The sequence below is a fragment of the Papio anubis genome, chromosome 17 (genome assembly GCF_008728515.1).
Source record: "Papio anubis isolate 15944 chromosome 17, Panubis1.0, whole genome shotgun sequence".
In the NCBI taxonomy this organism is placed as follows: domain Eukaryota; kingdom Metazoa; phylum Chordata; class Mammalia; order Primates; family Cercopithecidae; genus Papio; species Papio anubis.
This window is the reverse complement of record NC_044992.1, coordinates 4175976-4191426: the sequence shown is the minus strand read 5'-3', so window position 1 is coordinate 4191426 and position 15451 is coordinate 4175976. Positions and strand designations below refer to the sequence as shown.

Below are 15451 nucleotides of genomic sequence, written 5' to 3'. Positions count from 1 at the left end.
CTATTCCACGGCTGCCCTCCCTCCTTCCCTTTTCTTGCTGTTTGGAGACGCAGGCCTTCCCCTGGTCTTGGGGCTGTGACCCTGGCTCTGGTGCTGCTGGGAAGCTATAGCTCCCAGAGGGAAGGTCCAAGGAGTCAGGCCCTGCTACATCCAGGAGGATCTGGGAGAACAGAAGTCCGGACAGAGTGGGGAGTTCCTGGCCAGTCCTGGCCCTGACCTATGTGAGGCCCCACCCAGCCCTTGGAAGGAAGGAAAGGGGAGCTCATTTACTGGAAGGAGGAGCCTGCTGTCCCACCCATGGCTCCATCAGTAAATTCTGGCAACATCTTCAGACACCAAGCCCAGGGTTGGTGGGATGTGCTGGGGCAGGAGGTGACTCCGAAGAAAAGTGCTCCCTGTCGCCTCACCCTGGCCTTCCCCCTTCCGCAGGGAGCCCCCGCGGGCCTCCCGGCCTGCACTCACCACCTCAGACTTTCACAGATGCGGGCGGCATCACCAGCTGGTTCACCCTGGGGGAGAGACGGACGGGGGTCAGGGCGGCGCATCAGCGGGGGCCGGGCCCGGGCACTGCTCTGGCACATCGCGTCCTGGGGGCCAGCTGACCGGAGGTGCTGGGCAGGGACCTCGTCAGCCCCAGGGGGAGGTGGGAGAGCCCAGGGGTGGGGAGAGGAGAGAGAGACAGGAGTAAAGAGGAAAGGAGAAAAGTCAGAAAGTAAGAGGAAGGGGAGGGGGTCCCAGCTTTGACAACCACTAAGTCCAGAGCCAAACCCACGTCTGGACCCACCGGACACCCCTGTGGCCCCCCACAGCTCCAGGCTGACCCTGGTGCTGAGCCCCAGAGGCATGGGAAGGTCCGGGGGCTGGACCCCAGCAACCAGGTCACCCACCGGGTGCATGGGAGGTTTGTACCCTCCCCAGCCATCCCAGGGCAGGGCTCACAGGGGCTATCACGGTCCCTGCTTCCCAGCAGGCCTTCCCTCACCCCCACTCACTGCTGCTCAGCCTTGGCGCGGTCGCTGAGGAAGAAGAGAGCGGTGGCGAGGAAGAACATGCCACCCAGGACCACGACGAAGGGGCAGAGCATGAGCGCGTAGCCCAGGCTCAGGAACTCCCAGAGCGGGGAGTCCTTGGTGCTCTGGCGGATTAGGTCTGAGATCTGTGAGGATTTAGGGGTGGATGTCAGGGCAGAGCCCTCCTGAAGCCCCCCAACCTCCCCAGGCCAGCCCCACCCCAGGGTTACTCACAAAGCCAATGAGGTAGGGGCTCCCGGCATCCCCCAGCAGGTGGGAGGTGAAGCTCTGCAAGGCCACAGCAGTGGCCCGCCGGGTGGGGATGACCACGTACTGCGGAACAGGCAGGCAGGTCAGCGGCCAGAGGAGCCAGGCCCACCCGCCTGGCCCCAGCCCCGGGCCATGGCGCTTCTAAAGCCCCCACACCCTCAGACTCTCCCCTGCCCTGGATCGTGACACCTCTCCCTGCTGGGCCCTACCTCCTCCCCACAGTCCCCTCTACTGCCCACCCCACCAGCCTGGCTGCTCCTCTCCCACCAGTCACCCCTCTCCTCCCTGAGCCCCTTCCACACACAGCTGCAGTCACCCCCTAAGCCCCAGGGGCTTCCACACCTTCAACCCAGACCACTGCAGTCTGTCCCAGACCGAAAGCATCACTGGCCTCAAACCTGCTGTGCCCCCAGGACACCCCTCAGAAATGACAATCTGCACCTCCTCCCAGCTACATGCGGTCAAGGGAGGATACTTTGGGGGTTGCGTGGGTGCCAGTCACTAGAGGCCATTAGCCCGGAGGCCTCCAAGTCTTGGAGTACCCAAGACATCAGGAACGGCCGCGCTGCCACCTTCCTGGGGTGGCTCCTCCGTTCCTGAGACCAGGGTGCCTTGGCTTCTGCCCTGGGTCATGGGGACACTGAGATCCAGAGAGGCACGTGTTCCCGAGGGAACCCGAACCCCAGCCGTGGCCATTTGTCCTCACCTCCCAATAAGCTAAAGACCCATCTTGGTTCCTTCCCCTCCCTGAAGACCAAGTGAGGCCTCGACTGGCCTGGGATGGGAGCTGGCCCCTCACCCATGGGCACCCTCAGCACTGAATGCCAGGCCCTGCTGGGCCCCAGACCCACAGGAGCTTTGCTTCAAAGCTGGGCAGGCCAGAGTCAGGAGGGGCTGGGGTGGAGCTGGGATAGGCACAGCCAGCTCTGTGGGTGCCCAGGCAGCCCCTGTGCCCCAAACTCCGGCTGCCTTTCCTCCTTGGAGCGCCAGCCTTAGTGGGCATTGTGTGCAAGCAGCCAGCACCCACGGGGCATCCCGTTACGGGAGGTGGGGGCGGATAGAAAAAGGCCTGAGCCTGATGAGTGACCCCATTTCCAGCAGGAATAAACTGTGACACTTAATAAACTGGGACGCGATTTCCCTGGGACCCTGACCCTGCTGGCAGTTGTCAGGAGCTCCCTGGGGGTGGAGGCACGGGAGGGGTCGTGCCCAGCACCAAGAGCACCTGATCCACAGACTCACTCCTCCCTTCACGCTGGGCCTGTGCAGTGACCCTGGCACACCCCTGCCACTGCCCCAGCCCATGGACTCAGGAGGACACAGTGACACCCCGGGGGTAGCGGAGATGCTGGGAGGCTTGGGGTGGGGTGAGGCAGGCTTCCCGAAGTGCAGGAGCCACGGTCCCTGGCAGACTCATCTCCGGGGCTATGCCATGCTGGGGCGCCCAACCCCAAGCACCCTGAGAGTCCACCCCTGAGTCCTTCCTCTCTCTGCCCCAGAGCCTGCCCTGACACCTCCCAGATACTCTCCCCTGGCCACGGGACCAAGTGTCACACCCCTGCCACCCCCAGATGGCCACAAATCCCTAGCCCCACTCCTGGCTCCTCCCAGGGTGCTCCCATCCCCACCCAGGGACCCAAGCCCCTGCTGGCTGCTCAGACAGCCCTTTGTCCCTGGCTGGCTGGTCTAGAGCCCATTGTTGGCCCTGTGAAGACAGCCTCTGTCCGCCCGGCTCCAGCCGCAGGCACGCCTGGGAGCCAGGCTGAGCAGGGAGGGCAGAGCCCATGGTTGCTCGGACCCCAGGGCAGGGTGGGAGGAGTGCTGGCAGGCAGCACCACCTCAGTGCCAGCCTGGCACTGCCAGCCTCCCAGACACTAACCTGAGCCTTGAGACACCCTCTCCCACTCGGTCCCCACATCTCTGCCTGCCTGCCCAACCCTGTTTTCCTGCCCTGTCCGGAGGCCGACCCCAAACTCTGATCCCCTCCCTGCCTCTGGGTTCATATTCCTGGCAGGCCTGCCTTCCCCACCACCCACTTCCAGCTCTCCCACCCCCTCACCGGCCCTCCCCAGCCACCCCTGTGAGGTCAAGAGGCCTGGGTCCGCAGCACAAGGTGACCTCGGCCTGCCTGGCTCACCATGAGGATGTCTGCAGTGATGGCCCAGTTAGAAAACAGCAGCGTCTCCCCGACGAAGATACAGATCTGCCCAGGAGAATGCAAAGCCACCATCAGGGGTGCCTCCATCCACAGCAGCTGCAGCCTGCTCCCTACACACTGGCTGCTGGCAGGGAGCCCATGAATCCTCACCCCTCCCAGGCCCACATCCATTCATGGGCTAACCAGAGACCAAGCCATCCCCGCGGCCCTGAGACACCCAGAGGCCCTGGACAGGCCGTGGCCAGGCTGAGGATGAGCAGGGGCAGCCAGAGATCAGGAGCCTCCCCGAGGGAAGGGAACGTCCAGCAAATCAGACCGAATGTCCTGTTCCAGACCCTCCCGTGGCCCAGGTCCAGCTTCCCGGCACCCTTGCCCCTCGACTGTACTCACATAGGCCCCTACGATGCTGCTCTTGGCAGCCACGAAGATCAGGCAGATGAAGATGGCAGAGCCCAGCATGCCCACGGCACACACCAGTGGGTCGGCCCGCTGGGTCTTCAGGCGGCACCAGCGCGTGGCTCCTGCACCCGTGACCACACCCAGAAAGCCCGTAAAGCAGGTGATGGCCCCAAAGATGAGACTGTGGGGACAGAGGACGGTGGGGCATGAGTTGAGGGGGCTAAGGCTGAGGAGCTCCTGTCCGAGGTCCCTCGCCAGCCCCGGGCCCACCCCGCGGGCCCACCTGTCCTTGGCTCCACAGGGCGGGCTGTTGCACGTCTCCGCTGTCTTCTGCACAACTTGGGCGCGGTGCAGGTAGAGCGGGATCCACATGCCCAGGGCCCCTGTGGCGAAGGAGACAGCCGACGTGGCCAGGGAGGAGAAGACGTAGCTGCGGCTGGGGAGAGGCCAGGCAGTGACACTGAGCTCAGGGACCTCCTTCAGCCCCCATAGGCAGCCCCATGCACTGGGGAACAGGAGGCCCCGAATGCCTCGTCTTACAGGCTCCAGGGATGAGAGTTCAGGCTGCAGGAATAATCGATTCTAGGGGCCAAAATGTCCCCCCTAGCACTGAGGCAGCAGAGGTGGTGGGGTGTCTGTCTGAGGGTGCTGGTGGGCTGCCCTGCAGGGAGAGGCCCTCTCATCTCAGCACCCTTCCCTCTTCCCACCAGACCCCTTCCCAGGTACTCACTTTCGAATCAGGGCCTTCATATCTCGGAGCCATGAGGTCCGGGTCTTGAGCTGGTCCCCGAGCTGGTCAGCATGGCCCCTTTTAGTGGCCGGGACCAGGATGAGGATGAGTGTTCCTGTGATCATGCCCAGGACAGGGGACACCTGCCAGGGAGCAGGAAGTTAGGACACCAGGGTCCAGTGAGCCTCGTCCCTGCTGCAGGAGGAGGGACTCGGGCAAGCCGTGCCTTCTCTAGGCCCTAGGGGTCTCCTCTGAGCTGGTATCTGCCCAGTCTTCCTAACTGGGCTGCTGAGAAAAGCTGGGGCTGAGGTCAGTCAAGAGACTGGAGGCTTTGTCCAGACCAGGGGCAGGACCAGAATGGGAAGGGTACAGGGAAGCCGGGCAGACTGAAGGAAGGAGGAGGGGGTGGGTGAGTGGAGCGGTGGATGGATGGATGGAGAAGAGATGGCTGAAGAGGTGGATGGAGAGATGGACGGATGGACAGACAGATGGATGGACAGATGAATGGAAGATAAGTAGCCAGATGGGATGATGACTTTCAGGGAGGAGATAATTCCTGGAGAACGTTCCCCATGTAGGTTCCTCGGTCGCGGGGCCCTGGGAAGGTGCTGTCCGGGTATGAAGTGTTGGACTGACAGATCAGGTGGGCTGGCATTTGGTGGGGGGCCCGTGCAGGCCCCACAGAGGCTCATGAGCCCTTTTGGATCTTCCCTGTGTCCAGCCCATTTTCCAGAACAGAACTTCCAAGGCCCCAGGCTTCTCTCCGGATGGGAGGGTGACATCCTGGCAGCCTGGATTCCATCTCACCAGCCCCACAGAACAATCTCCCGCATGCCCCCGGGACTGGGAGCCCCTGGGCTGGGGAGTTCCTCTGCCTGCGGCCTCCCTCTCGCCCCCGCCACCTGTCCCCCACCCACACTAAGAAATTCCACGGAGGCCACTTCCTTCCTGCTTTTAGGAAAAAACACTTTGTCTTAAGCTTCCGCTCCTCCGAGAGACTGGGGATCTCTGTTTCCTCCGATTGCACTGTCCTGGGGCCTTGGTAACTTGCCCCAAACCCAGCGAGACAGGAAGTGGCTCCAGACCCTGGGGCCCCCACACAGAGGTCTTGTCCCAGCCTTACCCTAGCACAGTGCCAGGGCTGGAAGCAGGAAGCTCTGCCACGGACCTGGAATTTCCTGACGTGGTGGGAGAATCCTTGATTCTCTCAACCTGGGACTCCCGGGCGGGAGATTCCAACCCTCAGCCTGGGGGCCCTGAGGGTGGCAGGGCTGTGTCTGGCTCTGACACCTCAATCTGGACTCATCTGGAAGGGCAGGGATTTCAGAGTCCAGGCAGCTGGGGGAGGAATCCTGGAGGTCTGTGTCCTAGCCTGGGATACATCTCTGGGCAACCCTGGGGCGAGATCTGGACTGAAGAGTGTCCTCGTGGGAAGGGACGTAGGCCTTACCCGCAATGCCCAGTGCCAGTCTCCGGCTGCCTGCTTCACGCTGGAGCCAGTGATGTAGCCCAGGCCACTGCAGAGAAGAGAGACACATCAGGCTGAGCAGAGACAGGGGCTGGGGACAGGGAGTGCCTGCTGGTCTGCAAGGCAGGCTGCCCACCCTCCCCACCCAGCCAGCTGGCCAGGGAGCAGGTCCAGGCATTTCTCAAAGGCTGACCACCTACATGTTTAGTTCTCTGAGGGCACCCACCTGGGCCAGAACCCCAGGGAGTAGGAGCACTCAAAAGTCCAAGGGAACCTTGCCCAGATCCTCACCCAGCCCCTGGCATCTCCGGCTCTCACCTGCCCAGTGGGATGGCGAAGTAGAAGACGGACAGCATGAGCGTACGCGTGTTCTTGGTGAAGAGGTCGCCAATGATAGTGGGGGCGATGGTGGAGTAGCTGGCCTCACCGATGCCCACCAGCCCCCGGGACAGAACCAACAGCCAGAAGTACTGTGGGGAGGGGTGGAGGATGCTGGGGGACCAGCTACCCATTGTCTGCCTCTCATCCCTTGTTCCCACTTTGCTCCCTCCCCCTGCAGGGCCCAGGAGCCAGGAGAGAGAAGGGTGAGGGTGCTGGTGGGCTGCACCTCCGTAAATACCACCTCCCCCGGCCACTCCGGGCCTCAGTTTGCCCCTCTGTGTAGTGGGTCTGACGGGGCCAGGACTATCCCAGCTTGAGAGTGGTATAGCCCAGGCAGGCCCCTCTGTCCTCATAGGCACTGGGGACACAAGCCTATGTCTCCACTACTCCTCCAACTGGGAGACCTCCTCCCTGGTTCTGACTCCACATCGGGAGCCTCAAGCCACCACCCTCCACTCTGTCCCTCCCCCAAGCCGGGTGGCTGGGCCAGCCCTGGCAGCACTGAGGGCCCAGTGTGGAGTGGGGAGTGGGCAGGGAAGCCCAGGGGACCCAGAACCCCTCCCCCTGTACACATCAAAGGGCAAAGCCTGGCTGAGCGGGGAAGGGTGGGGCCCTGCCAGCTGCTGGTAGCGTGACCCCTTTGATGTGGACCTGCTCCCTCCATGCCCCAGCTGCCCGGGGCCTGAGAACCCAGCCTGGTCATCTTTCCCCAGCCCCACCCTGGCCACCCATCTGGCCAGCATCGCCCACGTCCAGCCCTCCCCCGGGTCTCCCTGACTTCCCTCCATCTGCTCACCTCGCTCCTGGCTGCTGTGCCTGCAGGTGCTGCCTGCGTTGACCCATCTCTGACCCCTTCATGCTTGTGTCTCCTCCTCCTCCCTGTCCCCATCTCCCTATTTGCCCTTAGCTCCTCGCCTCCGTTTCTGTTCCTGGCAATCACCTGCCTACAGCCTTGGCTTCTTTTTCTGTTGGGTCATTTGTCTCTTTTGCATTAATTTCTTTTTCTTCTCTTTCGTTTTTTTTTTTTTTTTTGAGACGGAGTCTCTGTTGCTCAGGCTGGAGTGCAGTGGCGCCATCTCACTTACTGCAACTTCTGCGCCCCGGGTTCAAGTGATTCTCCTGCCTCGGCCTCCTGAGGAGATGGGATTATAGGCACCCAGCACCACACCCAGCTAATTTTTGAATTTTTGTAGAGATGGGGTTTCGCCATGTTGACCAGGCTGCTCTTGATCTGCCTGCCTCTGCCTCCCAAAGTGCTGGGATTACAGGCGTGAGCCACCACATCCGGCCCTCTGTTTGCTTTTAAAGAACAAACATGAGGCTGGGCACGGGGGCTCATGCCTATAATCCCAGCACTTTAGGAAGCTGAGGCAGGAGGACTGCTTGAGGCCAGGAGTTCGAGACCAGCCTGGGTAACATAGCAAGATCTTATCTCTACAAAAATTTTGAAAAGAAGATAAAAATCAGGCCAGGCATGGTGGCTCACGCCTGTAATCCCAGCACTTTGGGAAGTCAAGGCGAGTGGATCACCTGAAGTCAGGAATTTGAGACCAGCCTGGTCAACATGGTGAAACCCCATCTCTACTAAAAATACAAAAATTAGCTGGGCGTGGTGGCAGGCGCCTATAATCGCAGCTACGCGGGAAGCTGAGGCAGGAGAATCGCTTGAACCTGGTGGTGGGGGAGAAGGTGGCAGAAGTTGCAGTGAGCCAAGATTGCGCCACCGCACTCCATCCTGGGCGAAAGAGCGAAACTCTGTCTCAAAACAAACAACATTTAAAAATCAAATGAACATGAAAGGAAACCCTCCACGCATCTTATCCTGTAACTTGCTTTTGCCCCCTCATTCTTATTTTTTTGAAACCCATTTATGCTGGTTAATTAAGTTCTTGTTCATTCTTTTCCTATTGAGTCTCACAGGGCTGGGCACGGTGGCTCACGCCTATAATGCCAGCACTTTAGGAGGCTGAGGTGGTAGGATCACCTGAGGTCAGGAGTTCGAGACTAGCCTGGTCAACATGGTGAAACCCCATCTCTATTAAAAATACAAAAATTAGCTGGGTGTGGTGGCGGGCGCCTGTAATCCCAGCTACTTGGGAGGCTGAGGCAGGAGAATCACTTGAACCTGGGAGGTGGAGGTTGCAGTGAGCCGAGATTGTGCCATTGCACTCCAGCCTGGACAACAAGAGCAAAACTCTGTCTTGGAAAGAGTCATATATACCATTAAACTGTGCGCACCAGTGATAGTCGTTTAGATTGCTTTTTTTCATTCTTTTTTTTTTGGTATTACTGCTCTTCTTACATGCATGTATCTACAAGCTCTTCTTACATGCATGTATCTACAAGAGAGAAACAAGAGTTTCTCTCTTGAGTGTATACCCCAAGCAGAAGGCTGGGCCATGGGAGATACACAGAGTTTTACAATATCCTGCCATTTCACTCTCCAAAGAGGTTCTACCAATTTACACTCCCACCAGCAGGGCTGGAGTCCCCGATTCCCCACAGCTTTGATCACACTTGGTACTGTCAGCCTTTTTAATTGTTGCCAATCTGACGGGTGTGAAATGGGATCTCATTGTTGTTCTAATTTGCATTTCCCTGATGACTAGAGAAGCTGAGCACTGTCTCTTCCGACATGTATTGGCCATTTGGGTATTTTCTCCTGAAACTGTAGCTATCCCTTGCCCATTTTTCTACTGAGTTATTTGTCTTTTTCTTATTGATTCATAGTTCTAGATTTTTTTTTTTTTTTTTTTTTTTTTTTTTTTTTAGTAGAGATGGGATTTCACCGTGTTAGCCAGGATGGTCTTGATCTCCTGACCTTGTGATCCACCCGTCTCAGCCTCCCAAAGTGCTGGGATTACAGGCGTGAGCCACCGCACCCAGCTTATCGTTCTAGATTTTAAGAGCATGCTTTTTGCTTTACTTTCCCCTTTTGGGACTTTATTCTGCAGGACGGTTTGAAACACAGGCCAAACTTTTCTTTCAATCCAGTTGGATACACAGTTCTTCCCAAACCACTCATCTGAGATGCAACTTTCATCCTATACTAAATCCCCGTAGAAATGAGGACTCTGGCTCATTGATCTTAGTCCATCCCTCTGCTGTTTTAGTTAGAATTGCTGTATTTTGATAACTGAGAGGCAAATCCCCTTTCACCGTTATTTTTTTTCCACAATGTTCTTGGCTATTCCTGGGCATTTTCTCTGCCAAATTAACTTCAGAATCACATTGCCAAGGTCTACCAGAAACCCCCATGGGATGCAAATTGTGACTGCAATGAATTTATGGCTTCACTGGAGGTGACCTGTTTCTCCCTCTGCTTTTGCTTATCTTCCCTCCCCTTCCACACACCCAGAGATGGACCCAGACCTGGCATGGTGGTCCTAGACTTGCTGGTCAGTCCCAGGAGCAGCCTCAGAGGTCGGTGACCAGGGGCCTGGCCAGGGGCAAGATGAGGCCCTGAGGGGCCCTAGAGGCCTCTGGTTCAGTCCTTCCTTTTGACTGTGGCCGCCAGGCTCTGCTTGCCATCCTGGGCCTGGAGCTTTACCTGACCTGACCCTCCTCTGTGAAGCTGCCCATGAAGCAAGGATGTCCTTGGCAAACCTGCTGATTCTCTCTGCCCTCCCTCCAGCGTCCCTACCATCAACCCAAATCTGACCCCGCCATTGTTCTTCAGACTTTTCCAGAGCTCAGCACTGCCACAGAAGGAAGCCCAGGCCCTCTAGCCTGGCATTCCAGGTTCTCCATGACCCAGTCCCTGCTTTCTTTCCAGTGAGAATGCAATCCTCAATCTTTTTTTTTGAGATGGAGTTTTGCTCTTGTCACCCAGGCTGGAGTGCAGTGGCACGATCTCTGCTCACTGCAACCTCCAGCTTCCGGGTTCAAGCGATTCTCCTGCCTCAGCCTCCCAAGTAGCTGGGATTATAGGCATGCACCACCATGCCTGGCTAATTTTTGTATTTTTAATAGAGATGGGGTTTTTCCACGTTGGCCAGGCTGGTCTCGAACTCCTGACCTCAGGGGATCCACCCGCTTCGGCCTCCCAAAGTGCTGGGATTACAGGCACGAGCCATTGCACCTGGCCCAATCCTCAGCCTTTCAACATACTCCACCATTTCTGCATCTGTGGGTTGACTCCCTCTGCCCATGCTACCTTCACCAAAAGGTCTAATCTCACAGTCCCGCCTGCCCAGCGCAAATGCCACCTCCTCCAGGAAGCCTTCCCTGACCCCATGGATTTCAAGAGACTGCTGTCTCTTTAGTGAGGACTCTCAGCACTTTTTCTGCACCTCTTGAAGGTTCTGAGCACAGGTGCTCCTGTCAAATCTTCCTACCCCGAAGCCTGGGTGCTCCCAAGGACAGGGCTATCTTGAAAGCTCCTTGAAGACAGATCATGCTCTCCCCTTCTTCCTTCATCTTTCTCTACAGCAGTCATCATGTGATTGCCACTGTCTGCTTGAATATGCCTCGAGATGGGAAACTCACTACCTAACAAGGCAACGGTTTCATCTCTGGAAGGAGGAACAGAAACAATGACTCGCCGGGCACTCGACCTGTTCCAGGGTCTGGACCTTCACAGCTCAGCTGCTTCTCATGGGAAACCTTCAAGTTGGGAAGTATTATCCCCATTTTAAAGATGAGGAAACTGAGGCTCAGAGAGGTTAAGAGTATGTTCTTCCAGGTCACAAAGCTAAGTAGGCAACAAAGTTGGGATATTCAAGCCCAGGCCTGTGGGAGCTAAATGAGAAGACTCTTGTTTGTGTTGAATTGATGTTTGTTTCTCTGGGATGTCGACCCAAGAAGTTAGCTGGTCATCAGACCAAGTACAAACTGAGCAAGAACCAGAGAGGGGTAGTGACTCCCCCAGGGTCACAAAGCCAGGTAATGGCAGAGCCAGGACTAGGACGCAAGGCCCTCACTCCTAGGCCAGACTTGTTCTTTGCATCCATCCCAAATCAGAGGGCCACTCAGGAGGAGTCAGGAGGCCACATGGGCTGGAAGGCTCTCAGTTCAGAGGCCAGTGTGGGGAAGGCCCCAGCTACAGGACTGGTTTACAAAAGTACCCGAAGGCCACCTCATCCTTCTGCACCGGGAAGACAGTGGGGTTCAAGCAGAGGAGCTGGAAGCCCCGGGCTGGATTAACACCAGCCAGTAAGACTAGCCACTCGCCGGAGGGAGCAGGACACCGGTCGGGGGAGAAGCCTGGGCGGGCCTCACCTGCTGGGGAATGAAGGAGCTGGAGAAGGTGACGGCCGACCAGAAGAAAATGCCACAGCTGAGAATCACCTTCCTGTTGAAGCGGTCGCCCAGGTAGCCGAAGATGGGGGCAGCCACCATGAAGCTACAGATGAACACTGCAGGGAGACGAGAGCTTGAGGGCCAGCCCAGGTCCCTGCACCCCAGCCTCCCGGCCCATTTCACGGTGGCTCGAGGCCAAGCGTCTGTGCAGCAAAGGGACCAAGGAAGCAGCCCAGAGAGGCAACTTCAGCCCGAGCTGCACCTCAGGAAGGTGGGAAAGGCCTTACGAGGTCAGGCACATCCGTGACGCCATCCTCTCCCATGTATGTCCAGTTCGCCCAGTTTGTCCAGGTTTGGGTGAGCCCTTTGGGTACTTTTTAAAAGAGCAAAGATCTATTTATTGAATGTTTTCTACACGCCAGACACTATGCTAGGGACTTACCACGTCGTATCTCACTTATCTTTTTAAAATTTTTATTGTTTTGAGACAGGGTCTTGCTGTGTCACCCAGGCTGGAGTGCAGTAGCATAATCTTGGCTCACTGCAACCTCCATCTCCTGGGTTCAAGCGATTCTTATACCTCAGCCTCCTGAGTAGCTGGCATTACAGGCATGGGCCACCACGCTTGGCGGATCTTTGTATTTTACTAGAGATGGGGTTTTGCCATGTTGGCCAGGCTGGTCTCCAACTCCTGGGCTCAAGTGATCCTCCCACTTCAGCCTCCCAAAGTGCTGGGATTACAGGCGTGAGCCACTGTGCCCAGCTAGATCTCATGTATCACGTACCTTTCCAGCCCCCTCCCACCACACAGATGTGGAGACACACTCAGAGGAAGAGCGACTTGCCCAAGACCCCCCAGGCAATATGTTCCAGTGGGGATCTGACCCCAGTTGCCTGACTCCAGAGCCTGTGTTCCTTATAGGTTACCACACTGCACTTCTTATTCTACTTGAGAACAGAGGTCAGAGAGCGGAAGGGATCTACGCAAGGTCACACAGCAAATCAGGGCAGAACTGGGCCTGGAACTCCCAATTTCACACCTGCCAGACCACACAGCTGCCCTCACTCCCAGCACACTGCAGGGCCTTTCCTAATGGCTGAAAACACTGTCATCCATCTGTCCATCCTTCCATCCTGTCATTCAACAACAATTTTTTTGTACCTACAAGGCACCAGGAACCATTTTAGGTGTTCGGGATACATCAATGAACGAGAGAGACCCCATGGAGCTTTTACTCGAGTGAGGAGAAGCAGACATTAAAGAAATAAACAAATCGATAACACAGCCTGTCAGACGGTGGGAGGGGCTGACACAGGAGCTTGGAAGGGTGTGTGTGAGAGCAAGTGGATGCCACAATTTTACATTTTTTGAAACAAGAGTCTCACTCTATCACCCAGGCTGGAGTGCAATGGCACAATCTCGGCTCACTGCAACCTCCGCCTCCTGGGTTCAAGTGATTCTTCCGCCTCAGCCTCACAAGTAGCTGGGATTACAGTCATGTGCCACCGTGCTCTGCTAATTTCTGTATTTTTAGTAGAGACGGGGTTTCACCATGTTGGCCAGGCTGGTCTCCAACTCCTGACCTCAGGTGATCTGCCTGCCTTGGCCTCCCAAAGTGCTGGGACTACAGGCGTGAGCCACCGCGCCTAGCTGAGAGAAATTGATTGATATAGGTAGCTTAGCTGGTGTTTAGTTTGTGAGATGGCGTCTTGCTCTGCTGCCTAGGCTGCTGGAGTGCAGTAGCGCAATCTCCGCTCACTGCAACCTCTGCCTCCCAGGTTCAAGCAATTCTCCTGCCTCAGCCTCTTGAGCGGCTAGGATTACAGGAACCTGCCACCATGCCCAGATAATTTTTGTATTTTTAGTACAAACAGGGTTTCTCCATGTTGGCCAGCCTGGTCTCGAACTCCTGACCTCAAGTGATCTACCTGCCTTGGCCTCCCAAAGTGCTGGGATTACAGGCATGAGCCACTGCATGCGGCCACAACTTTAAATAGAGCAGTCAAAGAAGGGGCTATTTCAGCCAGGACCTGGAGGAGGTAAGGAAACAAATCATGCAATTATTGGGGCAAGAACAGCAAGTGCGGCCGGGCGCGGTGGCTCACGCCTGTAATCCCTGCACTTTGGGAGGCCGAGGCGGGCGGATCACGAGGTCAGGAGATCGAGACCATCCTGGCTAACACGGTGAAACCCCGTCTCTACTAAAATACAAAAAACTAGCCGGGCGAGGTGGCGGGCGCCTGTAGTCCCAGCTACTCGGGAGGCTGAGGCAGGAGAATGGCGCGAACCTGGGAGGCGGAGCTTGCAGTGAGCCGAGATGGTGCCACTGCACTCCAGCCTGGGCGACAGAGTGAAGACTCCGCCTCAAAAAAAAAAAAAAAAAAAAAAAAAAAAAAAAAGAACAGCAAGTGCGTATGCCCTGGGGCAGCAGTTTACTTAGCATGTCGGAGGAGCAGGAAAGAGGCTGGGGTGGGGCCCCGGAGCCCACTGTGATGACTCTGACGTCCATGGGTGAGAAAGGAAAACATGAGGGGATGCTGAGCAAAGGCCGTGACCTGGCTTTGTTCTTCCAGAACAAGAGGTTTGGAAGACTCCACAGGGAGGCCACTGCCAGTGATGGGAAGGGCCTGGGAGGTCCCAGGTGGGATGAAGAGGCCCAGAGCAAGGCAGGGTAGACCCTAGGTCACACAGCGAGGTGGCCCCCCATTCCTCCCCCTAGAAAGCAGTCCCATAGCTGATGGGCAGATGGCCAGACAAAGGCTGGGAGCGGCAGACATGGCAGCCAGTTGGCCTCTGACCGCCAGGCTGAATGTGTGCGTAGCCCCGGCTGCTCCTCCATGGGCCTGAGACCCTGGCGAGATGGGACCTGAGAGAAGAGAAAGAGGGAGGGAGGGAGGAGGAAAAGAGAGAGGTGAAGGAGAGGTGAGAGGGCTGGGCAGAGCTCCCCTGGACCTGGCTGGAAGAGTGACTACCCCTCTCTTACGCGAGCAAGAACAGGTCAGCGAGTGTGCATGGGTGGTGGGTGTACAAGCAGACCTGTTAATACCAGAGGCCTTGGGTAGAATCAGCATGCGGGTACACAAATCCGGGCATGAGACACACACCCTGGGCTCAAATTCACCTCTGCTCCCTCCCGGCCAGTGACCTCAGTCAGGCCACAGCCTCTCTGTGTCTCACCTTCAGTGGTGTGCTGATAAATGTTTAACTGGCTCTGAAAAAGGGGCAAGGGGAGCCCTGATGTAGCATGTTTGCTTTTTTTTTTTGAGATGGAGTTCTGCTCTTGTCGCCAGGCTGGAGTGCCGTGGCGCCATCTCAGCTCACTGCAACCTCCGCCTCCCAGGTTCAAGCGATTCTCTTGCCTCAGCTTCCTGAGTAGCTGGGATTATAGGTGCCTGCCACCACGCCCGGCTAATTTTTGTATTTTTAGTAGAGACGGGGTTTTGCCGTGTTGGCCAGGCTGGTCTCAAACACCCTGACCTCAGGTGATCCTCCTGCCTCAGCCTCCCAAAGTGCTGGGATGACAGGCGTGAGCCACCGCGCCCGGCTGTGTTTGCTCATTTCTGTGGTGTAAACGCTCCGCCCTGGCTGAGTTCAGGCTGCCCACATCATGTCACTGATGGGCGTTGGAAAGGGATGTGCAGAAACATGCCATTGTCCAGTGTTTCTACCACACAAATAGAATAGACGCCACTCACCATAGGAACACAGATAACGCCTAAACACAGCCAAATAATTAGGAAGTGAGGACTTTTGAGTAGTTATTACCTTTGTTTCTGATTATTTAATTGTAAGC

General features: G+C 57.0%; 1 protein-coding gene across 4 annotated transcripts in view; it reads right to left on the bottom strand.

Annotated features, from left to right (window-relative positions):
• The window catches only part of SPNS2 (sphingolipid transporter 2), a 40528-nt gene that overhangs the window by 1613 nt on the left and 23464 nt on the right, over positions 1–15451 (bottom strand). For 2 of the 4 annotated variants that reach the window (XR_001896175.3, XR_002517938.2), the window contains 10 exons: positions 11637–11773; positions 6354–6505; positions 6018–6084; positions 4568–4710; positions 4121–4273; positions 3829–4018; positions 3418–3483; positions 1245–1343; positions 993–1156; positions 463–623 (listed from right to left, as the gene is read on the bottom strand). Coding sequence is in view for 1 of the 4 variants with exons in the window: in XM_003912126.4 (XP_003912175.1) it covers positions 467–509; positions 993–1156; positions 1245–1343; positions 3418–3483; positions 3829–4018; positions 4121–4273; positions 4568–4710; positions 6018–6084; positions 6354–6505; positions 11637–11773 (1214 nt within the window). In the remaining 3 variants the exon portion in view is untranslated. Of the gene's footprint in view, positions 1–462; positions 624–982; positions 1157–1244; positions 1344–3417; positions 3484–3828; positions 4019–4120; positions 4274–4567; positions 4711–6017; positions 6085–6353; positions 6506–11636; positions 11774–15451 lie in introns of all 4 variants that reach the window. The other 2 variants (XR_001896176.3, XM_003912126.4) reach the window with 2 other exon arrangements.